This window comes from Arachis ipaensis, chromosome B5, assembly GCF_059453495.1.
Source record: "Arachis ipaensis isolate K30076 ecotype BB chromosome B5, ASM5945349v1, whole genome shotgun sequence".
Lineage (NCBI taxonomy): Eukaryota > Viridiplantae > Streptophyta > Magnoliopsida > Fabales > Fabaceae > Arachis > Arachis ipaensis.
In genome coordinates, this window is record NC_142440.1 from 103751703 (window position 1) to 103777431 (window position 25729).

General features: G+C 32.2%; 3 protein-coding genes and 1 pseudogene across 3 annotated transcripts; all 4 read left to right on the forward strand.

The window, feature by feature from the left end:
- Positions 1 to 9706: 9706 nt before the first annotated feature.
- Positions 9707 to 10408, forward strand: LOC148565220 (secreted RxLR effector protein 161 pseudogene; annotated as a pseudogene).
- A 5634-nt stretch (positions 10409 to 16042) lies between these two features.
- On the forward strand, positions 16043 to 17313 carry LOC107640775 (uncharacterized). The gene is made up of 3 exons (XM_016344275.1): positions 16043 to 16595; positions 16709 to 16894; positions 16985 to 17313. Exons 1-3 carry the CDS (start codon positions 16043 to 16045, stop codon positions 17311 to 17313), a joined length of 1068 nt encoding a protein of 355 aa, XP_016199761.1.
- A 111-nt stretch (positions 17314 to 17424) lies between these two features.
- Positions 17425 to 17916, forward strand: LOC148565221 (uncharacterized). The gene has a single exon (XM_088487130.1). The coding sequence runs from the start codon at positions 17425 to 17427 to the stop codon at positions 17914 to 17916; it is 492 nt and encodes a 163-aa protein (XP_088343256.1).
- A 1665-nt stretch (positions 17917 to 19581) lies between these two features.
- LOC107640774 (putative pectinesterase 63) lies at positions 19582 to 22572 on the forward strand. Its single transcript, XM_016344274.3, has 4 exons — positions 19582 to 20133; positions 20557 to 20763; positions 21804 to 22045; positions 22187 to 22572. The coding sequence occupies exons 1-4, from the start codon at positions 19624 to 19626 to the stop codon at positions 22344 to 22346; spliced, it is 1119 nt and encodes a 372-aa protein (XP_016199760.1). The 5' UTR covers positions 19582 to 19623; the 3' UTR covers positions 22347 to 22572.
- Positions 22573 to 25729: the final 3157 nt, after the last annotated feature.

Here is a 25729-nt window from a genome sequence, read left to right on the forward strand (position 1 = left end):
CATTGATCTTCAAGTTGTTCTTGATGATTTTCCTTGTTTGATCTTTAAATTTTCTTGTTTTGTGTCTTTTCTTGTTTTTCTTGTGCATTTTCGAATTCATTGTGTTTAAAAGTCAAAAAGTTCTAAGTTTGGTGTCTTGCATGCCTTTCTTTTCTTAAAAAATTTCAAAAATATGTTCTTGATGTTCATCATGATCTTCAAAGTGTTCTTGGTGTTCATCTTGACATTCAAAGTGTTCTTGCATGCATTTTTGTTTTGATCTTAAATTTTTATGTTTTTGGTCTTTTTATTATTTTTCTCTCTCCTCATTAAAAATTCAAAAATAAAAAATAATATCTCTCCCTTATTTTGCTCTTAAATTTTGAAATTTTGAATTGATTGAGGCAAAAAGTTTTAAAATTTAGTTGTTTCTTGTTAGTTAAGTCAAATTTTCAATTTAAAAATTCTATCTTTTTCAAATCTTTTTCAAAATCAAATCTTTTCTCATTTTTTCTTTCATATTTTTCGAAAATTTTAAAATTTATTTTCAAAATCTTTTTCTTATTTTTATTTCATATTTTCGAAATTAATGCTAACATTAAATGTTTTGATTCAAAAAAAATTTTCAAGTTGTTACTTGCCTATCAAGAAAGGATCAATCTTTAAATTCTAGAATAATATCTTTTAGTTTCTTGTTAGTCAAGTAATCAACTTCAATTCCAAAAATCAAATCTTTTTAATTTCTTTTTCAAATCTTTTTCAAAATAAATTTCAATCATATCTTTTTCAAAACTTAATTTCAAATCCTTTTCTAACTTCTTATCTTTTCAAAATTGATTTTCAAATCTTTTTCAATTAACCACTTGATTTGTTTGTTTAATTTTAAAAAAAAAGTTTACTATTTCTTATTCTTTTCAAAATCACCTAGCACTACTTTTCTCTCTCTCTAATTTTCGAAAACTACTAACCCCTTTTTCAAAATTCTTTTTAATTAACTAATTGTTTTAAATTTTAATTTAATTTTATTTCTCTTCTTAAAATTTCAAATTCTAACTAATAATTAAAATAAAAACAAAAATATTTTTCTTTTCTTATAAATTAAAATTCGAACCCTCTCCCCCTCTCTGTGTTCGAATTTCTCCCTTCTTCATTCTACTCTTCTATTCTTCTACTCACATAAAGGAATCTCTATACTGTGACATAGAGGATTCCTCTTCTTTTCTGTTCTCTTCTTTTTCATATGAGTAGGAACAAGGATAAGAACATTCTTGTTGAAGCTGATCCTGAACCTGAAAGGACTCTAAAGAGGAAGCTAAGAGAAGCTAAAGCACAAAACTCTGGGGAGGACCTAACAGAAATTTTCGAAAAAGAAGTAGTTATGGTAGCCGAAAATAACAACAATGGTAGATATGCAAGGAAGATGCTTGGTGACTTTATTGCACCCTCTTCTGACTTCTATGGCAGAAGTATCTCAATTCCTACAATTGGAGCAAACAATTTTGAGCTTAAGCCTCAATTAGTTTCTCTAATGCAGCAGAATTGCAAGTTTCATGGACTTTCATTGGAAGATCCTCATCAGTTTTTAGCTGAATTCTTGCAAATCTGTGACACTGTTAAGACCAATGGGGTTAATCCTGAGGTCTACAGGCTTGTGCTTTTCCCCTTTGCTGTAAGAGACAGAGCTAGGACATGGTTGGTCTCACAACCTAAAGATAGCCTGAACTCTTGGGAAAAGTTGGTCAATGCCTTATTGGCCAAATTTTTTCACCTCAAAAGTTGAGCAAGCTTAGAGTGGAAGTCCAAACCTTTAGACAGAAGGAAGGTGAATCCCTCTATGAAGGTTGGGAAAGATACAAGCAATTGATCAGAAGGTGTTCTTCTGACATGTTTTCAGAATAGAGCATCTTATGTATATTCTATGATGGTCTGTCTGAATTGTCCAAGATGTCATTGGACCACTCTGCTGGTGGATCTCTTCATCTGAAGAAGACGCCTGCAGAAGCCCAGGAACTCATTGAGATGGTTGCAAATAACTAGTTCATGTACACTTCTAAAAGAAATCCTATGAATAATGGGACAACTCAGAAGAAAGGAGTTCTTGAGATTGATACTCTGAATGCCATATTGGCTCAGAACAAAATATTGACTCAGTAAGTCAATATGATTTCTCAGAGCTTAACTGGAATGCAAGCTGCATCCGGCAGTGCTAAAGAAGCCTCCTCTGAAGAAGAAGCTTATGACCCCGAGAATCCTGCAATGGAAGAGGTGAATTACATGGGAGAATCCTATGGAAACACCTATAATCCTTCATGGAGGAATCATCCAAATTTCTCATGGAAGGATCAACAGAAGACTAATCAAGGCTTCAATAATAATAATGGTGAAAGAAATAGGTTTGGCAATAGCAAGCCTTTTCCATCATCTACTGAGCAACAGACAGAGACTTCTAAGCAGAGCCTCTCTGACTTAGCAACCATAATCTCTGATTTAACTAAGACCACTCAAGGTTTCACGACTAAAACAAGGTCCTCTATTAAAAATTTAGAGGCACAAGTGGGTCAACTCAGTAAAAGAGTGACTGAAACCCTTCCTAGTACTCTCCCAAGCAATACAGAAGAGAATCCAAAAAGAGAGTGCAAGGCCATAAACACGTCCAACATGGCCGAACCTGTAGAGGAGGGAAATGCAGTGAATTCCAGTGAGGAAGACCTCAATGGGCGTTCACTGGCCACTAAGGAGTTCCCTAATGAGGAACCAAAGGAATCTGAGGCTCATATAGAGGCCATAGAGATTCCACTGAACTTATTGTTGCCATTCATGAGCTCTGATGAGTATTTTTCCTCTGAAGAGGATGAAGACATTGTTGAAGAGCAAGTTGCTCAATATCTAGGAGCAATCATGAAGCTGAATGCCAAGTTATTTGGTAATGAGACTTGGGAGGATGAACCTCCATTGCTCATTAATGAACTGAATACCTTGGTTCAACAGGAATTACCTCAGAAGAAACTGGATCCCGGAAAGTTCTTAATACCTTGCATCATAGGCACCATGACCTTTAAAAAGGCTCTGTGTGACCTTGGTTCAAGTATAAACCTCATGTCACTCTTTGTAATGGAGAAACTGGGGATCTTTGAGGTACAAGCTGCAAGAATCTCACTAAAGATGACAGACAATTCAAGAAAACAGGCTTATGGACTTGTAGAGGATGTCTTAGTGAAGGTTGAAGGCTTTTACATCCCTGCTGATTTCATAATCCTAGACACTGGAAAGGATGAAGATGAATCCATCATCCTTGGAAGACCCTTCCTAGCCACAGTAAGAGCTGTGATTGATGTGGACAGAGGAGAGTTAGTCCTTCAATTGAATGAGGACTACCTTGTGTTTAAGGTTCAAGGATCTTCTTCTGTAACCATGGAGAGAAAGCATGAAAAGCTTCTCTCAATACAGAGTTAAACAGAGTCCCCACACTCAACTTCTAAGTTTGGTGTTGGGAGGCCAACATCAAGCTCTGAGTCTCTGTGAAGCTCTCCAAGAGCTCATTGTCAAGCTATTGACATTAAAGAAGCACTTGTTGGGAGTCAACCCAATGTTATTATATTTATTTATATTCCATTGTTATTTTATGTTTTCTTTAGGTTGATGATCATGTGAAGTCATAAAAATAATTGCAAAATTAAAGCAAAATGAAAAACAGCATAAAAAATAGCACACCCTGGAGAACGAGCTTACTGGCGTTTAAACGCCAGTAAGGATAGCAGAATGGGCGTTTAACGCCCAGCCTGGTAGCATTCTGGGTGTTAAATGCCAGAATGGGCAGCACTATAGGCGTTTAACGCCAGAAAAGGCTGTCTGGCATCTGGATGGCGTTAAACGCCAGAAATGGGCAGCAGACTGGCGTTTAACGCCAGGAAGGGTAGCAAAGCTGGCGTTTAACGCCAGGAAGTGTAACAAAGCTGGCATTTAATGCCAGGAAATGTAGCAGAGCTGGAGTTAAATGCCAGGATTGGCACACAATGGGCATTTGAACGCCAGAAGGGTGCAGGGAACAGACTTCCTTGACACCTCAAGATCTGTGGACCCCACAGGATCCTCACCTACCCCACCTCTTCTTCTCTCCTCTTCACACCTTTTCATAACACTCTTCCCCAAATACCCTTCACCTATCAAATCTTACCCTCTTCTCCATAATCTCTTCACCATTCACATCCATCCATCATAAACCCCACCTACTTCACCATTCAAATTCAAACCATTCCCCTCCCAAACCCACCCCTTCTAACATTCATTCCCTCTCTCTCTTACTCTATAAATACCCCCTCCTTACCACCTTCCATTTCACACATCATACACAATACACCCCCTTGGCCGAACCCTCTCCTCACCTCCATCTCCTCCATTTCTTCTTCTTCTACTCATTTCTTTCTTCTTTTGCTCGAGGACGAGCAACCCTTCTAAGTTTGGTGTGGAAAAAGAACTGCTTTTTTATTTTTCCATAACCATTAATGGCACCTAAGGCCAGAGAAACCTCTAGAAAGAGGAAGGGGAAAGCAATTGCTTCCACCTCCAAGTCATGGGAGATGGAGAGATTCATCTCAAAGGTCCATCACGATCACTTTTATGAATTTGTGGCCAAGAAAAAGGTGATCCCCGTGGTCCCCTTCATGCTCAAAAAGAGTGAATACCCAGAGATCCTCATTCTTTCACTAGAAGAGTCAACTTTGATCAAAGGTTGGACCAAGTCCTTAGGGACATTTGTATGGAAGGAGCTCAATGGAAGAGAGACTCAAGAGGCAAGCCGGTTCAACTAAGAAGGCTTGACCTCAAACCCGTGGCTAGGGGATGGTTGGAGTTCATCCAACGCTCTATCATTCCTACTAGCAACCAGTCTGAAGTTACAATAAATCGGGCTATCATGATTCATAGTATCATGAATGGAGAGGAAGTAGAAGTTCATGAGATCATATCCCTAGAACTCTACAAGGTGGCGGACAAGCCCTCTACTTTGGCAAGATTAGCCTTCCCTCATCTCATCTGTACCCTATGCAATTCAGCTGGAATTGCCATAGAGGGAGACATCCTCATTGAAGGAGACAAGCCCATCACTAAGAAAAGGATGGAGCAAATAAGAGAGCCCACTCATGGACCTCAACAAGAGCATGAGAAAGTTCCTCATCATGAAATCCCTGAGATGCCTCAAGGGATGCACTTTCCTCCACACAATTATTGGGAGCAAATCAACACCTCCTTAGGAGAATTGAGTTCCAACATGGGACAACTAAGGATGGAGCACCAAGAGCATTCCATCATCCTCCATGAAATTAGAGAGGACCAAAGAGCCATGAGGGAGGAGCAACAAAGGCAAGGAAGAGATATAGAAGAGCTCAAGCACTCCATAAGATCTCCAAGAGGAAGAACTAGCCGCCATCACTAAGGTGGACCCGTTCTTTAATTTCTTTGTTCTTATTTTTTCTGTTTTTCGATTTACATGCTTTATGTTTTATCTATGTTTGTGTTTTTATTACATGATCATTAGTGTCTAGTGTCTATGTCTGAAAGCTATGAATGTCCTATGAATCCTTCACCTTTCTCTAATGAAAAATGTTTTTTGAAAAAGAAAAAGAAGTACATGAATTTTGAATTACATCTTGAAAAAACTCTAATTATTTTGATGTGGTGGAAATACTTTTGTTTTTTGAATGAATGCTTGAACAGTGCATATTTTTGATATTGTTGTTTATGAATGTTAAAATTGTTGGCTCTTGAAAGAATGATGAAAAAGGAGAAATGTTATTGATAATCTGAAAAATCATAAAATTGATTCTTGAAGCAATAAAAAGCAGTGAAAAGCATGCAGAAAAAAAAAAGTGGCAAAAAAAATAAAGAAAGAAAAAGAAAAAGCAAGCAGAAAAAGCCAAAAGCCCTTTAAACCAAAAGGCAAGGGTAAAATAAAAAGGATCCAAGGATTTGAGCATTAATGGATAGGAGGGCCCAAAAGAATAAAATCCTGGCCTAAGCGGCTAAACCAAGCTGTCCCTAACCATGTGCTTGTAGCGTGAAGGTGTCAAGTGAAAGCTTGAGACTGAGCGGTTAAAGTCGTGGTCCAAAGCAAAAAGAGTGTGCTTAAGAGCTCTGGGCACCTCTAACTGGGGACTCTAGCAAAGCTGAGTCACAATCTGAAAAGGTTCACCCAGTCATATGTCTGTGGCATTTATGTATCCGGTGGTAATACTGGAAAACAAAATGCTTAGGGTCACGGCCAAGACTCATAAAGTAGCTGTGTTCAAGAATCAACATATTGAAATAGGAGAATCAATAACACTATCTGAATTCTGAGTTCCTATTGATGCCAATCATTATGAACTTCAAAGGATAAAGTGAGATGCCAAAACTGTTCAGAAGCAGAAAGCCACTAGCCCCGCTCATCTAAATTGGAAATCAGCTTCATTGATATTTGGAATTCATTGTATATTCTCTTCTTTTTATCCTATTTTATTTTTAGTTGCTTGGGGACAAGCAATAATTTAAGTTTGGTGTTGTGATGAGCGGATAATTTATACCCTTTTTGGCATTGTTTTTACATAGTTTTTAGTATGTTTTAATTACTTTTTATTATATTTTTACTAGTTTTATTCAAAAATCACATTTCTAGATTTTACTATGAGTTTGTGTGTTTTTCTGTGATTTTAGGTATTTTCTGACTGAAATTGAGGGACTTGAGCAAAAAAATCTGATTCAGAGGCTGAAAAAGGAATGCAGATGCTGTTAGATTCTGACCCTGTTGCACTCGAAATAGATTTTCTGGAGCTACAGAAGCCCAATTGGCGCACTCTTAATTGCGTTGGAAAGTAGACATCCTGGGCTTTTTAGTAATATATAATTGTCCATACTTTGCCTGAGATTTAATAGCCCAAACTGGCGTTCAAAGTCAGCCTAAAACATCTTGGTGTAAAACGCCCAAACTGGCACCAGAATTGGAGTTAAACGCCCAAACTGTCACCAAAGCTGGCGTTTAACTCCAGGAATAGCCTAAGCACGAAAAAGCTTCAATGCTCAGCCCCAGCACACACCAAGTGGGCTCCGGAAGTGGATTTCTGCATTATCTGCACTTAGTTACTTATTTTCTGTAATCCCTAGTAACTAGTTTAGTATAAATAGCACTTTTTACTATTGTATTCGGGGGCTATCATAGTATTGTACACGTTTGGGGGCTGGCCTCACGGTCGTGCCTAGACCTTTCTCTTATGTATTTTCAACGGTGGAGTTTCTACATCCCATAGATTAAGGTGTGGAGCTCTGCTGTTCTTCATGAATTAATGCAATTACTACTATTTTTCTATTCAATTCACGCCTACTTCTTCTCCAAGATATACTCTTGTACTTAATTCAGTTAAGTCAGAATGAAGGGGTGACCCGTGACAATCACCCAATCTTCGTTACTCGCTTAGCCAAGATCCGCATGCCTGACAACCACAAAGTGGTCTATATGATGTTCAACGTAGTCATTGGACTACAGCCAGAGTATATTCTCTTGGATATCTAATACACGGACCGAGTCCGTGAGATTAGTATCTTCGTGGTATAGGCTAGAATCATTGGCAGCATTCTTGGGATCCGGAAAGTCTAAACATTGTCTGTGGTATTCTGAGTAGGATTCGGGAAGGGATGACTGTAAAGAGCTTCAAACCTGCGAATGCTGGGCGCAAGTGATAGTGTGAAAAAGGATCAATGGATCTTATTCCGACACTAGCGGGAACCGACAGATGATTAGCCATGCGGTAGCTGTACCTGGTATTTTTCATCCGAAACGAGAAATCTGACAGTTGATTAGCCGTGCAGAAACCGTAGATGACCATTTTCACTGAGAGGATCTTACAGCTTGCCATGGAAGGAAGTAATGCATGGTTGGAAGAAGGCAATAGGAAAGCAGAGGTTTAGAAGCAACAAAGCATCTCCATACGCTTATCTGAAATTCCCACCAGTGAATTACATAAGTAACTTTATTTTATTTTATGTTTTTATTTATCTTTTAATTATTCAAACCTCATAACCATTTGAATCCGCCTGACTGAGATTTACAAGGATGACCATAGCTTGCTTCAAGCCGACAATCTCCGTGGGATCGACCCTTACTCACGTAAGGTATTACTTGGACGACCCAGTGCACTTGCTGGTTAGTTGCACCGGAGTTGTGAAAAGTGTGAATCACAATTTCGTGCACCATGCATGAATCTTCCACTCCATATACTCCGCAACAAAATTATTTGGCGGAAAGAAAAAATCGTACCTTAGTGGATATGGTTAATTCAATGTTACTAAATGCTAAATTGCCTTACAATTTGTGGGGTGAAGCATTATTGACATCATGTCATATCCATAATAGGATATCATCAAGACATAGAAAGGTTTCTCCTTATGAAATTTGGAAAGGAAGGAAACTTAATTTAAATTATCTTAAAGTGTGGGGGTGTTTAGCCTTTTATCGAGTTCATGATCAAAAGAGAACCAAATTTGGGCCAAGAGCCATAAAAGGGACTTTTATAGGATATGCTCAAAATTGTAAAGCATATAGAATATTAGACTTAGTGTCTAATGTAGTTGTTGAATCAAGAGAAGTAGAATTTATTGAAAATAAATTTATCAATGATTCAACTTCTAATTCGGAGTATCCCCAAAATGATACTAATATTTCACAAAAAATAAATAATCAAAATAATAAATGTCTAAGCGACAAAGAGTTGATTGAACCAAGGAAGAGCTTGAGAGTAAGAAAAAAAAAGGACTTGGGTCCAGATTTTATTTCTTCTCAGGCTATCACCTTTTTAGTAGAAGGAACTAGGAATTCTGTAACAAACAAGATTCCTATTATTATGAACATAGAGGGTGATCCTCAAACATTCAAAGAAGCTATGGCTTCAAGGGATTCTATTTTTTGGAAAGAAGCAATAATTAATGAAATGGACTCAATATTATCTAACAATACTTGGGTCTTGGTTGATTTGCCTCCAAGATCAAAGCCTATAAGATGTAAGTGGGTATTTAGAAGAAAGTATAACACTGATGGTTCATTACAAACCTTTAAAGCAAGGTTAGTGACTAAGGGATTTAGACAACAAGAAGGTCTAGACTATTTTGATACCTACACACCTGTGGCAAGAATGACTTCTATTAGGGCTCTTATAGCATTAGCATCCATACATAAGCTTCATATACATCAAATGGATGTTAAAACGACTTTTCTAAATGGAGATCTTAATGAAGAAATCTATATGGAGCAACCGGAAGGCTATGTGCTACCCAGAAATGAAAAGAAAGTTTGCAAATTAATTAAGTCTTTGTTTGGGCTAAAACAAGAGCCTAACAATGGCATGAGAAGTTTGATTTAGTGGTGTTATCAAATGGCTTCTCACATAATAGTGCGGATAAATGTATTTACTCAAAATTTACTAAAGATTATGGAGTAATCATTTGTTTATATGTTGATGATATGTTAATCATCGGAACAAATTTAGAAGGAATTCGAATAACGAAGGAGTGTCTAACTTCTAAATTCAAGATGAAGGATTTGAATGAAGTTGATACAATATTAGGCATAAACGTGCATAAGAATGAAGTTGGCTTTACTTTAAGTCAATCTCATTATATCAAAAAGGTATTGAAAAAGTTTGATCATCTCACAATTAAAGAATCCAATACGTCGTATGATCCTAAACTTAAATTAGAAGGAAACATGGGAAGACCTATAGCACAATTAGAATATGCTAGTGCTATAGGAAGTTTAATGTATGCAATGCATTGTACTAGACCTGATATAGCATTTGTTGTGTGCAAATTATCAAGGTTTACAGGAAAGCCTAGCAATCAACATTGGAAAGCTATAACAAGAGTTCTTGGTTATCTCAAGAAAATTATAAACTTGGGATTACATTATAGTAATTATCCCGTAGTTTTAGAAGGTTATTCTGACGCAAGTTGGATTACAAATCTTAGTGACAACAAATCCACTTCAGGATGGATTTTCACCATAGATGGTGGAGCAATAAGTTGGGGCTCAAAGAAACAAACATGTATTACACATTCTACTATGGAGGCTGAGTTTGTAGCTTTATCAGCCGCAGGTAAAGAAGCAGAATGGTTAAAAAATTTGTTATATGATATAAAGCTGTGGCCAGAGCAGATGACAGCCATTTCAATTTTCTGTAATAGTGAATCAACCATGTCTCGAGCATATAATAAGGTTTATAGTGGAAAGTCTAGACATATAAGTTTGAGACATGAGTTTGTGAGGCAACTAATAGATGATGGTGTAATTACCATCACTTATGTAAGATCTCAAGGAAATTTAGCAGACCCTTTGACTAAAGGTTTGTCAAGGGATAAAATCAAAGAGACTACTGCTAAAATGGGATTAAAACCTATTATTGCTAAATGATGGGAACCCAACCTTATTCTAGTAGACCACTAGTTTCAAGGTTTAATGGGTAATAATAAGTTATTTAGCAATTGGAGCACTAAAGTATAGGATTTAGTGCTATTTACAAAAAATTAGGAGGGTGAGTTTAAACTCTTAATGAAATGATAATATTATCTATCAAAAGATTCCACCTATATGAATATAAGAGTGGTGCCGCTCTAATCGAGAATTTTAGAGGTTTTATTCTCGTAAATATTCATGAAACTAGGATAAGCACAAGGCCATATAAGTGCTTAAAATTGTAAACTCTTGAACTTGGAGGGTATAGGTAATGTATGTGATTTTTGGTACTAGCATATAGAGTATAGGTTTAATCGATTAGACACCTATTACTTCGTTAAAACTTTAAAATTTACACTAAAAGAATGTTTAATCTTAGTGACACATTCTTTATGCATATACTTGTATGACATTTAAATTTGTAAATAGTGGGGGATTAAAGGGTATTTACAAATTTGATTAATTAATATTATTAATATTATTGATATTATTATTAATATTAATAAACGGTTACTAACCGTTTAGCACCATTTGGTTGAAGGGACACAACCTTTTAAGGATTGTGTATGTTCAAAACATTGTATTTATTGGCTAAAAGAACACAACTCTTTAAGAATTATGTATGTTCAAAATATTGTATCTATTGGCAATAGAAAATACACAACCATTTGTATACGTAACTAATCATAATTGCTAATACGTGCAATATGTATAAATAAGTCCTTGTCCACTATTTCAGAGACAGAAGTACTAAATGTACATTTTAATCAACTATTAAGAGATTTTTTTTTGTTCAAAAGAGTTGAGAATTTCTTATTATTGCTAATTAATAAATTTTTAGGTTTCATTATATCCTATGAGAGTATTGTCATCAACCTTATAGCAACTAAATGGAGGGACAAATATCTCTCTAAAAAAAGCGATCTAATCGTACCTTAAAATCACTACACAAATATAAGATTTTATCATCTTCTCGTAATAATATAACCAACACAAACATATAATTTTCACCTGCATCGTTTTAGGGTACAATAATTTAATAATAAGAATTGAGGAACAAGGTAATTCGTTGTAACTAAAACGAATTAATATGAAAGATTTAGCTTGGTGGAGAATCGCTTGAGTAATTCATTGTAGAAAACAATGAATCAGTACGACTAAAATTGTTACCTTTTGAAATGAGTATAACTAAAATAACGACTACAGTTTTTTTTTTTTTTTTTTTTTACCAAAGATAGAAAATTCGAACCCGCAACCTCTTAATTGAGTATGGGGAGACTATGTCATTTGAGTTATAACTCATTGACAAATGACGACTACAGTTAAAATAATGAATACTATAAAAATATATTTATTTTTTAAAAAAATATTTAGAATAAAAAAATTTTAATTTTATAAAAATTCTTACAATAATTATAAAAAATTAGTTATACTTGTTACAAGATGTAATTTTGTGATGATTACAATAAAAAAATTTTAAACTTTATAAAAATACTTATAATAGTTATAAATAATGTTTATAATTAAAATTCTTAATGTTTATAAAAATAATTTCATGTTGTATTGGCAACCAAATAAGCATACACCAGATAAGTAACATAATAGATTAAAACTACAAAATTTATAATATGAAAATATAGTTATTAATAAGTTAACCATAGATAAAACTAATAAAACTACTTATATATTTTTTATTACCGGAAACTTTACAATCTTAAAATGAACTTGTTTGTTTGCATTTTTATTTAAAGTGTTTTCTGTTCTTTAGTAATATTTTTCTAAAACAATAAACAGAAAATATAATTTTTAATTCTATTTTACGTTTTTATTCCTCATCATAAAATTCTAAAACGATAAAATCAAAATACAAATCAAGTAGACTTTTACATTTTTTTTACAAAAATTTTTATTTTTGAATCCTATACGAGTGTTAATTTTTAATCTATACCATCAATATTGTTAAAAAAATTTAAAATCTTATCTTTTCTATGTATATAAGATTTTACTTTTGTTGTGTTAACAAGAAATAAAATAAAAATAAGATTAATTAGGTAATGTCACTAGAATATAAAAATATAAAAAAATGGTAGTGTTAAAGCTTATATATTTTGGAAGGATATATAAGATTAATAATATAAAGTAAACCTCACTTTAATAATATAATAATTTTGAAAAATGAAAATAGCATATATAATTTTAACATAATTTATGAAAATATGAAACGACGCCAAAAAAAAATCTTCCTTTCTGCGTTTACAATAAAGATATTCTAAACTATTAGGTTATGTAATTATTATTAATCAAATTAAACTTTGAATTGGTCAAATATATTCATTTTTACTTTCAGAAGCAGTTTTGCAAACTAGAAGTAACAACACAGAATCATACTGGAAGATATGCTTGAAAAAGAAGGGTTTATCTTTTATTTCTTTTTCCAATCAAATAACCATTTTAAAAGTAAGGGGTTTACTAACCTATGTCCTAAAAATATATGTTAAGGACATCATAAAAAAATATTTAACCAAAAGTTATTGAAAAATATATTTTTTCATATTTTTAATACATTAAAAATTTAAAAATTTTCTTTTATTGCACTCTTTAACATGTTATTTAGAGAAAAACACTATTATTTAGAGAAACTATGTTGTCTTTGGGGTATGTTTAAAATGAGTACAATAATTATGTGTTTATTGGATATGTCACATTTATATAGACCATTAGATTTTATTAAATAAAAATTAAAGACTAAAATAAAAGAAGAATATTGATAGATTCTAATAAATACAAAATATCCTAATACGTAAATAAATATTTTAAATAATTGAATAAAAAATAATTAAATATACAATACTTTAAATGACAACAAAATCTTTTATTCTTAAATAATTAAATAAAAAATATATAAATACAAAAGTATGAGTATTTTTTATTTAATAAGATTATTTATTATGAAAAAAAATTTTATGATAATAAAAAATTATATTAAAATAAAATTTTAACCTGTAACATAAAAATATAAAATAATTAAAATTTTATTTTATATTAATTGACAAATAATTATATTATTATATTCAAAATTTATTAACTAACTAATTTTGTTAAAGATATTATTATATAATATAATTTTTTATCAAAATATTTCAAAAATATAATTTATTTAAAATATTATATATAATATATCAAAATATTAACCTTTTCACTTTTTTATTTTTTAAAAAAAAAAACAGAATAAATAATATAATTCTAAATACATGCTTATCACATTATATATTTACTTATATTAGTAAGACCTAAACTAATCAAACTCATGTAATTAAAAATATAAAACATATAAATACAAAAATAAATATTTTTATTTATTAAAATTAATTATTTTACAAAAAAAATTTATAATATTAAAAAATTATATTAAAATAATATTTTAAACTACAACATAAAAATATAAAATAATTATATTTTATTTTATATTACTTGATAAATAATTAGATTATTATATTCAATACTTATTAACTAAATACTTTTGTTAAAAATATTATTATATAATATAATTTTTTATCAAATATTTGTCAAAAGATAATTCATTTAAAATATTATATATAATATATGAAAATATTTTTTTTTAATTTTTTTAAAAAAATTAAATATATATATATATATATATATATATATATATATGTATGTATGTATGTATATAATAGTAACTGATATAGAATTGGTATATATTCTTTTATTCTTTAGCCTTTCTAATATATATGTAAATAATAATTTAAAATTATATATTTATAATAAGATCATTTTTTTATTTTTATTATTTTTAAGTACTTTTTTATTATTTTAGTTAAATTTTTTATACTCTAACTTGACCAAGATACATGGGGGTAAGTAGAGGCCTGACCCAGCTTTTTTTAAAAAAAAAATAGTAGTCACTAGTCAGAAGTCCAACCCAACCCAAATAAAATATTAAATTTTTTTAAATCCCTAAAACTAGAGTTAAATCTCAATTTGGCCCTTAAAATTTGGCCTGATACTCAGAATAATCTCCACAATTTTATTGGTCCCGATTAGAACCCCAAATTTACAATTGTGGCTCCAGCTTGTCCCTGCGATCATCTCCGTCACCTGAATGCTGATCTAGCGCAATTGCATAACATGGTGGACATTACTTAAACGACGGCGCATTGGTTTCGCGCGCAAACCCTTTGGAAACCACTTAGTGTAACGGTGTTCTTGATGTTTGGCAACTTATGATCATCGTAGTGGAAAGAAAAAAAGTTTTAACCCACAAAAGACTGAAACGACGTAATTTCCAAAAGGTTTGGGCGCGAAACTAATGTGCCGTCATTTAAGTAGTGTCCACTGTGTCATGCAATTGCATCAAATCAGCATTCTGGTGATGGAGATGATTGCAGGGACAAATTGGAGCCACAATTACAAATTTAGGGGTTCTAATTGGGGCCAACGAAATTATAGGGGTCATTTTGAGTATTGGGCTAAATTTCAGGGGCCAAATTGAGATTTAACTCCGTAAAACTAATTTTCTCTCTTCACGTTTCCTATTCTTTCTTAATCCTTTTGTTTTCTAACAAGTCACGCAGCGTCCTCACTGGGTCATGTCACTTCCATTGCTTAGTCTCTAGTGAAGTTTTCAAATTTCAATCATATTCATATTAATTAAAGCAATGTATTTATTTTATTTTTCACTTCTTTTATATAATTACATAAAATTATTAATTAACAAAGTACATTGTTTTATTATGAAACAATATAATTTTTTTTTTGTATTTACATAGACAAATTTTTTACTTATTTTTAAGATTTATTCTCTCTTATTTTTTATTTTATTTTTTAATGAAATTGATAGTGATTTAGTGAAAAAATTATTATTATTATTATTGATGTTTAATTAATAAAATATACTTAGACTTTGTTTATTCATGTAAGTATATAATTATTTGAGTTTTTTTTTCAGGTAAAAAGAAACTAGAACATTTTATGATGAAAAAGCAAAGTAAAATTGATGCAATTTTTAAGAGAAAAGTTACTGATAATGTTGGAGATCAAACAAGTCAACCCTCTAATCCTATTTCATAAGAAAGTCAAGTAAGTGAGCTCTCTAATCTTACTCAAAATACACATCAACATGAAACCAAAGTACCAAGATTAGAAAGAGATGTTGATATCTCTTTACTAGAAAGGGATCCAGGAAAGCGACGTCCAATTTGGTAGTATAATGTCAATGAACGTGATAAGATTCGTAGAGCATACATAATAGCTGGGCCATACCAACCAACAAATATTAGCTATCCAGCTTCTGGTAATAACAATCACCGTCGATATTTTCAATCTTCTTGGTTTAAGAAATTTTCAAGTTGGTTATAATATTCACTAGAAAAAGATGCTGCTTATTGTTTGCCTTATTACTTGTTTGGTAAACATTATATTGCTCGCAATGATGGAAAAAATACATTTTCAGAGTTAGAATTTAGTAACTGGAAGAAAGTAAACAATGGGATAAATTGTGCATTTGTATGTCACGAGGGTTCTATTCCTAATTCTCCCCATAATTTATGTGTGAAATATTGTGATGATTTAATGGCTCAATCTAAGCATATAGACAAAATTTTTGATAGGCATAGTGATGAAACTATTGCAAATAACCGTTTAAGGTTGAAGACATCTATTAATACTATTCGATGGCTTGCATTTCAAGCATGTGCATTTAAAGGCGATGATGAAAGTTCTGGATCTTTGAATAGGGAAAATTTGATTGAATTAATTAAACTTTTAACTTCCTGTAATCAGAATGTTAATAATGTTGTCCTTGAAAATGCTCCTGGAAATGCTCAATATATATCTCCTGGTGTTCAAAAAGATATATTGCATATCTTTGCTAGAAAAGTGCGTGCAACAATTCGAGAAGAAATTGGTGATTCTAAATTTTGTATAATTATTGATGAAGCAAGAGATGAATCAAAACGAGAACAAATGTCTGTGGTTTTGAGATTTGTAGACAAGCACGGTTGGGTTCAAGAAAGATTTTTTGATCTTATACATGTTTCTGATATATGTTCTTTGACATTGAAAACAGAAATTTCATCAGTTCTTTCTCGTCATAATCTTGATGTCCAAAATCTTAGGGGACAAGGTACGATGGAGCTAGTAATATGCGCGGTGAATGGAATGGATTGCAAGCTCTATTTTTGAAAGATTGCCCTTTTGCTTATTACATTCATTGTCTTGCTCATCGATTACAATCAGCACTTGTTTCTGCAGCCAAAGAAGTTTGTTATGTTCATCAATTCTTTTCAAAACTTACACTAATTGTGAATGTTGTGACTGTTTCTCCTAAACGTCATGATCAGTTAAGGGTTGCTCAAGCAAATAATGTTACAAACTTAATTGCCAATGATAAAATTGTGATAGGTAGTGGACTTAACCAAATTGGTACTTTGCAAAGAGCTGGAGATACTAGATGAGGGTCTCATTTGAATTCTGTACGTAGCTTGTTATGTATGTTTGATGCTACTTGTGAAGTTCTTGAAAAAAGCATCGAAGAAGGTAATTTCTCCACTCGTGGTGATGCTAGTGCTGCTTATGATGCTATCACATCCTTTGAATTTGTCTTTATTTTGTATTTGATGAGAAATATTTTGGAAGTTAATCATGATCTTTGTCAAGCTTTGCAACGAAAAAATCAAGACATATTGAATGCTTTAACTCTGGTTTCTACTACGAAGACTTTAATCCAAAGAATGAGAGAATCAAGCTGGGAGGCTTTCATAAAAGAAGTTATATTATTTTGTGAGAAACATGAAGTTGAAGTTCCTGATATGAAAGCAATGCATATTCCTACAAGAGGCTGAACTCGCAAAATTGTTGATCAAATTTCAGTAGAGCATCATTACGGTGTTAATTTATTTCTGGCTGTAATTGATACACAATTACAAGAGATTAATGGAAGATTCAATGATAATATGGTGGAATTGCTTACTTTAAGTTCAACTTTAGATCTCAGAGATAATTATAAGTTCTTCAGCGTCAACAAAGTATGTGAATTAGTAGAACGATTTTATCCAGGTGACTTCAGTGACCAAGAGAAATTTCACATTAGAATGCAAGCTCAACATTATGAACTTGATGTTCCTAATCATGTTGAATTAACTAACTTGTGCACAATTTCAGAGTTATGTCAAGGATTAACGAAGACAGGAAAGTCTTTAAGATATCCTTTGATTGATCATTTGATTCGCTTGATATTAACTCTCCCTGTTTCAACTGCTACAATTGAGAGATCTTTTTTAACTATGAATATTGTGAAGAATAGACTCAGAAACAAAATGGAAGATGAATTGCTTGCTAATTGTCTTTTGATTTACATTGAGAAGAAGATTGCTGAAAGATTTGACACAGATTCTATTATCGATGAATTTTATGATATGAAGAATCAACGTGTACCACTTCGTTAGTAAAAAGTACACTTTTTTTGTATGTTAAATATATATTCTCTATCAGTATATTTTTGTAATGCATCTTACATTATAATTTATTTGTATATAATTTTTATTATATAGAAAAACTTATATCAAATAATTCATCAAATTAATTTTTATGTGAATAAGGAAATTCAAATTTTTGGACTAATAAAATTCGAGAGTATGTTCCTCATATAACTTTCTTGAGTATTATTGGCTACAAGCCTACAACAATATTCTTTTTTTTCTATATCTTTTCCAAATATACATATATATATAGGGACGAATCCAAGAATATTATTATGGGGGGCAATAATATATATAATATTTTTTATTATATATATATATATATATATATATATATATATAATTTTATCAACGCTTAAAAAGTGGTGCTAAAATTGAAATAATATTTTTTCAATTTAAAATTAAAAATAAAAAATTATCAAAATATATATAAATAGAAAATAATTTTTTAATATTATAAAATAATTTGCATAATAATTAATTTTAATAAATAAAAAATATTTATGTTTTTTGTATTTATATGTGTTATATTTTTAATTACGTAAGCTTGATTAATTTAGGTCTTACTAATATAAGTAAATATATAATGTGATAGACATGTATTTAAAATTATATTATTTATTCTGTTTTTTTAAATTGAAAAAAATAAAAAGGTTAATATTTTCATGTATTATATATAATATATATTTTAAATAAATTATATTTTTGAAATATTTTGATGAAAAATTATATTATATAATAATTTTTTTACCAAAGATAGAGAAACTCGAACTCGCGACCTCTTAGATGACTATAGGGAGACTATGCCATTTGAGCTATAACTCATTAACATATTATATAATAATATCTTTAACAAAATTAGTTAATTAATAAATTTTAAATATAATAATTTAATTATTTGTCAAGTAATATAAAATAAAATTTTATTTATCTTATCTTTTTATGTTATGTTTAAAATTTTATTTTAATATAATTTTTTAAAATTATAAAATTTCTTGTATAATAAATAATCATATTGAATAAAAAATATTCATATTTTTGTATTTATATGTTTTTTATTTAATTATTTAAGAATAAAAGATTCTGTTGCCATTTAAAGTATTGTCATTTAAAGTATTTATTTATGTACTAGGATATTTTGTATTTATCAGAGTCTATCAATATTCTTCTTTCATATTAGCCTTTGATTTTCATTTAATAAAATCTAATGGTCTATATAAATATGGCGCATCCAATAAACACATAATTGTTGTGCTCATTTTAGAGATATGATAACAACATCACATACTCTAAAATCTAAATTAGGCACTAATACACTTAGCTTCCTAATTCATTGATGGTGCAGAATCACTAAACCAGTCTAATTTCAATGTAAGGCTTGCAAATTGGTGCGACTAGAATGAAGAATGCTCATCCAACTAAACTGCAATGCAATTTCCTCATCGTCCAATTAAAAGTTCGAATCCTTGAATTATTAATCACCCAAAAATGGGTGAATCAGATGCATTGCACTCCAAAAAGAGTGTCACAAATTAGGCATCTCTCTTGCTCAACGTTTCCTATAAATTGCATCGCCAATCAATCAACTATCAAACCAAAAAAAAAAATAAAAAATAAAAATCATATCCAAAATAAAAAAAAATTCCCAAAAAAAAAATTAAAATAAGGAGGAAAATGGCCACAAAACCAAGAAACTCCAACACTAAGGTGTCTCTCATGGTCATGGTTACAATAATCCTAACAACATCCAATGTTGTTCTGTGTGATGATAAGACTCCAGTTCCAACTGACAGGGGACAACTGGAATCATGGTTCAACCAAAATGTGGGTCCATTGGAACAAAGAAAGAGCACTTTGGACCCTGCTCTTGTGGCGGCCGAGCAAGGTCCTAAAGTCATTAAGGTAATGCAAGACGGTAGCGGCGATTTCAAGACCATCACCGACGCCGTCAATAGCGTCCCTTCCGGGAATGCCAAGCGGGTGATAATCTCCATAGGTGCTGGGAATTACAATGAGAAGATCAAGATTGAAAGGACCAAGAATTTCATCACGTTTTATGGCGCACCTGGAGGGAACTTACCAACCTTGTCCTATGGTGGCACTGCACAACAATATGGCACTGTTGACAGTGCTACGCTGATTGTTGAATCTGATTATTTCGTCGCTGCTAACATCCAAATCTCGGTTAGAATATTTAATCTGCATTTAGGGTATCATTGGTTTAGATTGGGTAAAAACATTTTGTACACGAGTTCAATGTGTGAATCTACATCATACACACATTTCATTTAGAGTAAAATATTTTTTTTTAACCATAAAACTTAAAAACACTGAAAAATTTTAATATAAACGAACTGAACTCGTTTTTACCTATGAAAGATGATTTATATTGACAATATTCTAAACTTTCATAGGTAAAAATAACAAATTTTCATCTTTTATATGCATAAAGTTAGTTTTATTTATAAAAGCTTTTGTCCTAATTTTGCCCTCCAACCAAACATATCCAACACTTATAATCATTTCAATTTTACCCTTTTTATAGGTGATTTACTTATTATGTTTTGATGATCATTTTATTGTTTGTGAAATTGGTTGTATACACAGAATACTGCACCAAGACCTGATGGAAAGAGGCCTGGAGCACAAGCAGTAGCATTGAGAATTTCAGGAGACAAAGCAACGTTTTATAATTGCAAGGTGTTGGGATTCCAAGACACAATCTGTGACGATAGACATAGGCATTTTTTCAAAAATTGCTTAGTTCAAGGCACCGTCGATTTTATTTTCGGAAGCGGGAGGTCATTGTACCTGGTAAATATAATAATGACTATAATAACTCTGTTTTTCTATATGAAAATGGGAATTCACCTTCATGAAATTACTTTAGAAAATGTTTTACTTTTTTAACAACAAAATGTTAAAATATGTTTAAAGAAATACTAGTAGGTCATCAGAATTTATTGTTTTTATCTATTAGATAGCTATCAATGTTTAAAAAGTATGGAATGAAATATGTTGTTAAATTACTAAACTAAAAAAATTGAGTTGATGGCTAAATGATTATTGAAAATAATAAATTCTAATTATCTCCTAATATTTTTGATATATTAATACTTTTATATGCAAAAAAAAAAAAAACAATAATTTAAAATTGAAGTAATAGTAAACATGTAAAAATAAGGCTAAATTTTTTTTAATATTGGTCAAAGATGTACTAGATTATTAGATTTTATGTGAGTTTTATTCTATTCTAAGAAAAAATTTTTACTTTTTAAAAGACACAAAATGACGCTAACATTTTTGTTTAAAGTTTTTTTAGTTAGTTAAAAAAACGCATTGACGTTTTTATTAAAAAATATATTTTTTTAAAATTTTACAGTGGCTACGGCATTGCCGTTGTTTTTATTTTTTTTTTAATTATTAAAATAGAGAATGGTGTCGCTCTTTTATTATTTTAACAAATTTAAAAAATTAAAATTCTCGATATAACACACAATAGAAGGGTAACATATTTGGGAATAATATGATTCCAATATTTAAAAAAATTTCTAAAAATAACGGTAACAATAATAAAGAAGTTTGAAACTTTGGAATTATGGTACATGTTTTTTAACGATATTTGACAAAATCTTAATCTCTTTTTTGAATAATTATGTTTTAATGCATTCCGTTATAAGCAAGAAGTTATTTATTAGTTAAAGCATTCTAATCATCAAATAATATCTAACTACTAAGCATGCACAAGCACAACATGTCTCAAGAATATAGCCTCGAAAGTAATTAATTATATGTGTAGACAATTTTTTTAGACACAGAAATATAAGAGCACCCTTTCTAATCTTGGAATGCAGAACACGGAGTTGAGGGTTCTTGGGGACAGTGGAATGACAGTGATAGTGGCACAAGCAAGAACAATGGACTCACAGGACACAGCCTACGCATTTGTGCATTGCGACGTTACCGGAACAGGGACTGGCTCTTACTTGGGTAGAGCATGGATGTCTAATCCCAAAGTCATTTTTGCTTACACCACCATGACCAGTGTTATCAATCCTGTTGGTTGGAGTGACAACATGCACACTGAATATGATAGGTAAATCTTTCATTCATAAATACTAGTATTATATGAATTTTCAAATTAAACTTTTATTATAAACATAAATATTTGACTTAATCACCAACTATGTTGATCTTGAAAATGAGTTATTGACTATTCGTGCATTCTTATGAACAGAACTTTATATTTTGGAGAGTATAAAAACTCTGGAGCTGGAGCTGCTCCCGCTGGGCGCGCCAAATTCTCAAAGCAGCTAAGTGATGCAGAGGCACAACCTTTCCTCAATCTTGGTTTCATTGACGGCTCCACTTGGCTACTTCCTCCACCAAGAGTCTAATTCCATTCATTAATAAATTCAATTTCCCACATTAAATTAATTAACTATATGGCCTGCATATATTGGCCTTGTGTCCAATAGTTTAGTTGTAGGCACGAATAACTTTTTATTAGGATGACCAAATCGTATTCTCAGCAATAATGGTCTTAACTAGGAAATGTGTTAGCAGGACACGACAGGGTGAATGTGTATACACTATACCGTGTAGGTTGTCAATACCAAATGTATCTCGATTTGTTGTGTAGAATAAAATTGTTAATATAAATATTATTTTTTATTATAAGTAAAATATTGTTATGAGGTGTTTGCCTCATATATTTTGTTAGAAAGAATAAGTTGGAGATATAAAATTTTTACGATTCTCCTATTCTAAATTTACATTGTTTTTAGTTTGTTATTTTCAATAGTAAATGGTGTACTTGTAAAAATTTCACTTAAATTAGCATAAGTTGCGAAAAATACTAAACTATAAGTTATGATATTATAGTGGACTCTTTTAAAATTATGAATGATCTCTTATATATAATTGATTTTAGAATGGTAAATAGTATCTTTTTAAGTTGAACTCCTAAAACTATGATAACTATAATTATTGATGACTGATATTTGACCTACATATAGAGTAGCGACACTTATTACAATTCAAAGCATATTTATGACTCTAGTCAAACAGTAATTCTTGATTATTGTTCTGGACCAGACGTCCAGACCCTCTGAGGCCTAACATAGCCAGCCCAAAAAGATTCCCACCACCATAACGGTTCGGGATCGTCTTCTCCTCCCAACCACCTTTTGAATTGTAAGGAATGGACCCCTCCCACTAAGATAAGATAACCTGGCAAAACGTATAAAAGGAGAGTCCCTTCAATCCCAAGGTATGATTTAATTCTACCTAAACACACAAATCCTATCTCATTAACTCTCTGACTTGGACATCGGAATGTATGTATAGTTTTAAAGAAAATCTTTTTTTTTATCAACCTTTTTCCATATTTATTCAATGAAATAGCATGGTTTTGCAATTCTCTCTTGAATTGTGCTTAGTTGTAAAATAACATGCTTTTTAGGCCCTTAAATTGGTGATTTTAACTCACTTTAATTCCATTCGATGCCTTGATATATTTGTTGAGGGATTTCAGGTTCATGAGGCAAGTATTGGATAGAAGAAATGAGGAGAAAAGCATACAAAGTGGAGAATGCATGAGGAAACAAGAATTGGGAATGCATCGATGGGCGTGCACCCGTAATAGGCGCGCACGCGCAGAAGTGGCTTCGGATAGAGACGCGCACGCGTACATGACGCGTACGCGCGGATGAAGAAACAGCCAATTGACGCGCACGCGCACATGGCGCGTACGCGCCGATACTCACACGTGACCCACTTAAAGGCAAAATGCTGGGGGCAATTTCTGAGCTGCCCAGGCCCAAATCCAACTTGTTTCTGAGTGTATTTCATGCAGAATTGAAGTCCAAGCAAGGGGGGAGCAATTAGTTAGTCAACATGAGCCTTTAGTTAGTTTTCTAGAGAGAGAAGCTCCCTCTTCTCTCTAGAATTAGGTTAGGATTAGGTTAAATTATCTTGGATCTTGAATTAATTACTTGATTTCATCTTGTTTCTTTTACAATTTCTCATTTCTACATCTTGATTTTCTTAGTTGTAATGTTAATTTCTCATTTTGGTCTCTTGCTTGTTGATTAACATTGTCGGATCTAATCTCCTTTTGATGCAATTTCGTGTTTCTATGTTTCTTTTATGTTGATCTTACTTACTATTATTGATTTCTCACTTATGATAGTCGTGGGTTTTCTTAATTTTATCATTTTGTGATGTTTACTTTTCTTGCACATTAGATGTTTGATATAATGCTTCCTATAGTTTTTGAGTAGTTCTCTTGACCCTTGGCCTAGGCTAAAGGGGATTGAGTGATCTTGAGTCCTTGGGCTTCATTGAATCGGTAATTCCAGAACCTTGGGGATCAAATTGATAACCATTGACTCTACCCTACTACTAGTTGATTAGTAGCTAGATTGGAACTTATGGATTGATGTTGATCAAGCCATTTGATGTGCTCCAAGCCTAGGAGTAGTCATTACATACTTAAGGCTTTAGTGAGTAGACTTAATGAGCTCGGTTCCTCTTAATTATCAATATTTGAATTGTTGACAAGGATAGTGATCTCAATTACCTAAGTCTTAGCCAAGAGTTCTTTATCTTGCTTTCTTTAATTACTTGCTTAATCTACTTTTTCTTGTTCATCTTATAACCCAAAACCCCCTTGCCCATTTATAGCCAATAATTGACCACTTCATTGCGATCCCTTGTGAGACGACCCGGAGTCTAAATACTTCGGTTAATTTTCATTGGGGTTTGTACTTGTGACAAAATCATATTTTAATTTGATGTGAGAGTTGTTTGTTGGTCTGGAGCTATGCTTACAACGAAGTAATTCCTTTCTTTAGGAAGAAAATCTAGACCGACAACAATTTTTGCAATCAAATTAATGGCGCCGTTGCCGGGGATCGCAATGGTGCTATGTTATTGGCTACTGTATATATTGTGAATAGCTTGATTTTTGGTTTGCTTGTTGGTTTTGCTAGTTGTAGAACTTAGTTTCCTTTATTTCTTGTTAGCTTTTGTTTTTTTTTTATTATTTTCTCTTGACACTATGAATTCTCATCCTTTTGGCTATGATTGTGGTTTTAACTATGTTGTAGGAAATGGAAGCTTCAATGAGGATATGCATCAAGGATTTGGGAATCAAGGATGGGAGGAGCCCCAAGCTTGTGGACAACGTTCTTGGCAACAACCTCCTCCGAACTCTTGGGGGTATAATCCTAATCCTAATGCATACCAATCCAATATGTGTGATGACCCTCATTGTGGTTGTCAACCACAATCATCATATGCAAATGAACCCCCTCCTCAATATAGCCCTCCACCATACTCACATGCCTCACACCACCATTCACCTCCATATGACCCTAACCCATACCCACTATACCAACCACCATATGAACCATATCTAGAGCCACCACCATTCCAACACCAATACTCCCATAAACCACAAAGTCCACACACACCACCTCAAGAATTTTACCAATATGAACCACCTTCCAATTACAACAACCTTTCCTCAAATAATGAAATCTCTCTTCCACCACCACCTCCCGATGAAACCCTTATGTTAGAACTGAGAGACCTTGAATCTCGTATCTTAAGGCGTCAAGGGGAGGATGAAAATAAGTTTAAGGAGTTAAGAGCAAGGAAGGCTAGCATGGTAGAAGCCGTAAGTCACCTAACATACCACCTAAGCTCATGCATCCTAAGTACTCCCATTGTCGAATGTGGAGAAACAATCAAGGAGCCTAGTGAGGGAGTGAAC